This window comes from Chinchilla lanigera, unplaced genomic scaffold (genome assembly GCF_000276665.1).
Source record: "Chinchilla lanigera isolate Chin_1 unplaced genomic scaffold, ChiLan1.0 scaffold00110, whole genome shotgun sequence".
NCBI lineage: Eukaryota > Metazoa > Chordata > Mammalia > Rodentia > Chinchillidae > Chinchilla > Chinchilla lanigera.
The window spans coordinates 5,120,034-5,125,352 of NW_004955511.1; the positions used below are offsets into that span (position 1 = coordinate 5,120,034).

The window sequence follows — 5,319 nt, forward strand, 5'->3', positions numbered from 1 at the left end:
TCTCTTCTCTCTACCTCTTGAGTCACACAGGCAAAATGAGTACAAACACAAAAAATATCAAGGAATACCCTGGAAGTGCTGTCTACTGCTCAAAGCGGCTCACAGGGCTTCAAACCATAGGCCCCTACCCTGTGGTGGGTGCCCAGGGGTTTCTCCTTGGAAGTTGTGCCAGCTAGGACTGGCATTGAATCAAGGATGAATCACACCACGGAAACTGAATTCACTGTGGAAGGAGTCTTTATCACTGAAATATTTGAAATCATGGCACTGTATTCTACTAATACAGAAATAAATTGCCAGAAACTTAGGATGCAATGTGTTCAATAAATATTTTTTAATTCTTCTACACCCAATCATCTTTACCATGTTACATTAGAGAGAAAAAAATGGATATAATTAAATAATCAAAAATTCAAGCTACCCATACTATTCAGCAGGAATAGATCCAAACTCCAGAACTGGGTGCCTAGAAGCTCATGCTAAGAAGGGTTTTTCTTTTAGAAATGAAAAGAAATTGAAATAAAATTACTTGTGCAAGTTGAGATGCTATTGTGAATATTTATACAGAGTGGTAAGAGTATTCTAAAATCTCAATCCTAGATAAATTCATCGTAAATCATTTAAATGCAAGATTTTTATTTATAAAATTTCAGACAGAATTTGGCACACTGTGTAGAAGCAGGGTTCTAAGAGATATTTCTGAACCAAGATAGATATGATTATTAAACAATAAATGCTACAGATGCTACACTATATAAATGTGTACATTAAACATCATGTAAGTGTTGTCCAATCCATTCGCCCTTCGCTGGGCCCCACACCTGCTCACAGACACACCAATGAACCCCTGTATTTATAGAAGTGTGATTGGCTGGGAATTACCAAGAAAAAGAACGCAGAATTAACTGATCATTGTTAAAATATATCTTTTTTAGAACTTTTACAAAAATAATTTACATCTCGAAAATTGTTTAAGCCTCTTCAAGACTTGGGTGAGAAATTAAGTGACACTAAAACTTAAGATTTAAATTTATGTTGCTGCTGCCCGTGTCTTTGCCAATAACAAAATTCTGTAAGAACTCTCAAAAAAATTGAGTGTACAAAAGAAAAACTGTGATATCTTTCTTAAAGTGGAATCATCTAATATTCTGTATTAATAAGCACATGGTTTTGTTATAACTGGAAATGCTGCAAATATTTTGGACCCTAATATCTATAGTTCAATCTGTGATGGACCAAGAGTATGTCACCCATAAAAATGCCTCTTTTTAGTTCAATACTCTGTCTTTCATTTTATTTTCAAAATCAAATACAGAAATAATTTTTCAGTATCTTATTATTAAGGATATTTTTCACTCATTAATAAACATTATAGTAAATTTTGGGGTAGCAATTATGAAAGTTTACAATACATCCACTTTTTCCTCAGAAATTAAAACAGGGTCCATGGGCCAGAAGAACCTAACAACGCCACCTGTCTTCATCCTGCTGGGACTCACAAGGTTCCCAGAGCTGCAGCTCCCCCTTTTTGGTGTCTTTCTTTCCATCTATGGAATCACAGCGGTGGGCAACCTGGGCATGATCGCTCTGACCCAGCTGGACTCCCATCTGCACACACCGATGTATTTTTTTATCAGACACCTGGCTTTCATTGATCTTGGCAATGCTACTGTCATTTGTCCCAAGATGCTGATCAATTTTGTTGTGGATCAAAATACCATTTCCTATCATGCGTGTGCCACACAGTTGGGCTTCTTGCTCATGTTCATCATCAGTGAATTTTTCATCTTGTCAGCCATGGCCTACGACCGCTATGTGGCCATCTGTCACCCTCTGCTCTACAGCGTCATCATGTCCCAGAGACGCTGTCGTGTGCTGGTGGGCGTTCCGTACCTCTACAGCACCTCTCTGTCTCTGATGTTCACCATTAAGATCTTTACACTGCACTTCTGTGGCTCTAATGTCATCAGTCATTTCTATTGTGATGATGTCCCCTTATTACCCATGCTCTGCTCCAACCCACAGGAAATACAATTGTTGATCATATTCTTTTCAGCATTCAACTTGATCTCTTCCCTCCTGGTTGTTCTCTTATCCTACGTGCTGATTCTCTTAGCCATATGTCGGATGCGTTCTGCCGAGGGAAGGAAGAAAGCTTTCTCCACGTGCGGCTCCCACCTGACAGTGGTGGTGGTCTTCTACGGGTCTCTACTCTTTATGTACTTGCAACCTGAATCTGCTCACTCCTTTGAGACTGATAAAATTGCCTCTGTCTTCTACACTTTAGTGATCCCCATGCTGAACCCCTTGATCTACAGCTTTAGGAACAAAGAGGTAAAAAATGCCTTCCACAGGGTCTTCAAGAATCAGTGCAAGCTTTTTAATGAATAAACAATAATAAAATATGATACAGACAAGTATCATTTTATAACCTTTCCTTGGTTTTGTATGTATTCATTATTTTGAGAATATGTATATACTACAAGCTGATGAATAGCTTTCAGGGCATTAAGATATTCATCATCTTATATAGTTACTTTTCACTTCATTTTTTCTTTTTTATTTGCATTCTGCCCTATTCTCTCTTTTCTGTGGCAAGAGTCCCTGAAATTTAATCTCATAGCAAATTTGTAGCATAGTGTTCTACATTATTAGCTACAGTTCTCATCTGTGCTACAATGCATGTCTACACCCTCTGTTCTACATCAGTGTCACTGTCTATCCTTCAGCCCGTATCTCTCCTTCCCTCTGACCCACCTCTGCAATCAGCATACTACTCTCTGTTTCCATCTGTTCATGGGTTATATTTGTTTTATTCCATATAAATGTGAATTATGTGGGTCATGCACTATTTTTCTTCCTGTATTTTATTTCACTCAGCATAACATTCTATAGTTTCATCCATGTTGTCAAAAATGGCAAGATTTGCTTCTCTATTAAAGCTGAATAATATCTCAGTGTATACTGTGAATGATTATTACTTTGTATGCATTATTGTACTATACAATGAAATATATCATAATATGATATATGTACATGCATATGTATGTGTGTGTATACATCTCAAACAATTTATCCATTCATCTTCTGATAGAACTTTGTTCTGAGATCTAGGCTATTGTGAGAAGCACTGCAGTGAACATGGGAGTGAAAGTACCTGAATGGAATGATGAATTCGCTTTTCAAAGGCATGTACCTCAGGAAAGGGTTGTTATATCATGTAATACTTCATTTCTAGTATATGTAGTGTCCTCTATAGAGTTTGGCCCAATGATTGCACCAATCTACATTCCCACTAACAAGGTAGAGAATTTCCCATAATGCACATTCTCACCAATATTTGTTTTCTCTTTTTTATAATAACCATCTTTATATATGAGACAAACCCAATTTGCTCATGACCTATAATGAAATTGGTTTTCCTCTACTTGATTGACAGTTTCTATTTTATGTTTTCATTAGAGATACCATCTTGAAATTCTGTTTTTCTTCTGGAATCTTTAAGTGCAAGATTGTCCTCACAAAATGTGTTTATAGGATTCTTCCTGCTTGTAATTTATGAGAGTGTTTAAGAAAGAATCAAAATTAGTTGCTGTCTGAGTGTTTAATAGAATTCAAGTGTAATGCCGTTTGGTCTTGGACTTCACTCTGTTGGGAGCTGTCTAATTCCTGCTTCAAACTCTTCATCTGAGGAGTCCTAGTTCTATCTACCCACAGGAGATTTATTCTTTGTCGGGGATATATTGCTAGGAATTTGTCCATATCCTCTTGATTAGCCAGTTGTTATCAACTTACACATGTTCAGAAAAATCCTTCATGATTCTTCTAACTTGAGGCATCATGCTTCCAATTTCATTTATCATTTTATTTAAGTGTTCTCTCTTACTCTAAGAGTTTTCAATTTTCTTTTCAAAAACTCAGTATATATTTTATCAACTTAAATGTGTTGGGTTTTTTTTTCCCACTACTGGGAGGTTGAATCCATGGACTTCACACTGGGCCACATCTCAAGCTCTATTTTTGTTTTTGTTTTTGTTTTTTGTATTTCTTACTACTTTGTCAGGAATGATTCTTTCTGGGAGTGAATTTGTAGGAAACTTGAAGCTGCCCTGGTGCTTCAACCCTGTTTCAATGCTAGAGTTCATGATAGCAATTTTCCTCATGGATGGATGAGGATAGAGTCAAACTCATTCAGAAAGTACATTAAAATAAGATTATCGTCTTCCATTCTGCACAACCTCATGTTTTCCTCCCCTAAAAATGTCTATACGGAGCTCTAAATGTGTCTTTTTGTTGTCCATGCCTTCTCCTTATAATTAGCTTGAGAGAACTGTTCTTACTCTCAGAGTTTGCTTCCTCTTAACAGCTCTGAATCTCCAGCATGCTAATATACACACACACACATAAAAAAAATACTGTTTCAAAATATTTTACTGTCTAGTTTCTCATCATCAACTCACATCCAAAGCATAAGCACCATGTCTTTCTGGGCAAAATGTCACTCTTCTTAACAAGTACCCATACGCACGATGCTCCTCTATGGATGTCTGCTTTACAAGCGCTGTCTCTGACCAGATCTTCCTCCAAAACAGATGGGGTTGTGTGATGGGCTAACAATGTACACGATGCTGATGCAGATCATCCTTTATCTCTGCTCTTCACATGGTCTCAGTGGTGATGGTCACAGCCCAGGACATCCCCTTCTCATTCAGGGGCCCATTCACTTCCTTTGGCACTAAAGAGTTCCAAGTCCTAACTAAAGAAATAACTGATTTCTGCCTAGTGAAATATTTCTCCTGTATGGCCACATAACTGTACACAGCTCCTGTGGGTGGACAGCTAGGCTGAATCCACGTCCACAGCTCAGGATAAGGGAGAGAGATTAGCGTGCTAGAGACACAGCATGAGGCTTAAGCCTTCCTGACACTCCCCTGGTGAGTTGAGTGAGATAAATAGCAGGAAACAAGGGCATGACACAGGCCTCTAGCAGTGTGTGTGTCATGTGAATGTGTGTCATACAACTCACATCCAAGAAGGTCATTCACATAGAAGACTGGGAATCAGCATCCGTGGAACAAAGAGGAAGACAACTGCTGTGTGCTCTCTGGGAAGACGCAAAGGTAGGAAGAACCATCTGCCCCTCAGCCCTTGCTTTGTCTCCGCAAATGTGACCAGACAGGGGATGCAGAGGCCTGGTCTGTGGGGAGGGGACCAGGGCAAATGAGCTGGAGGAAACCGAGGAATGGAAATCACCTTGCCTGTCACCTTGCTGCATGTGAGTCTTCTGTTCATCTGGAGCCTAAGGGGAAAGCGCCCAGT

At 38.7% G+C, this 5,319-nt stretch overlaps 1 protein-coding gene across 1 annotated transcript; it reads left to right on the forward strand.

Annotated features, from left to right (window-relative positions):
- Window positions 1-1,446: 1,446 nt before the first annotated feature.
- LOC102022110 (olfactory receptor 8K5-like) lies at window positions 1,447-2,391 on the forward strand. The gene has a single exon (XM_005408086.1). The coding sequence runs from the start codon at window positions 1,447-1,449 to the stop codon at window positions 2,389-2,391; it is 945 nt and encodes a 314-aa protein (XP_005408143.1).
- The last annotated feature ends 2,928 nt before the right edge of the window (window positions 2,392-5,319 follow it).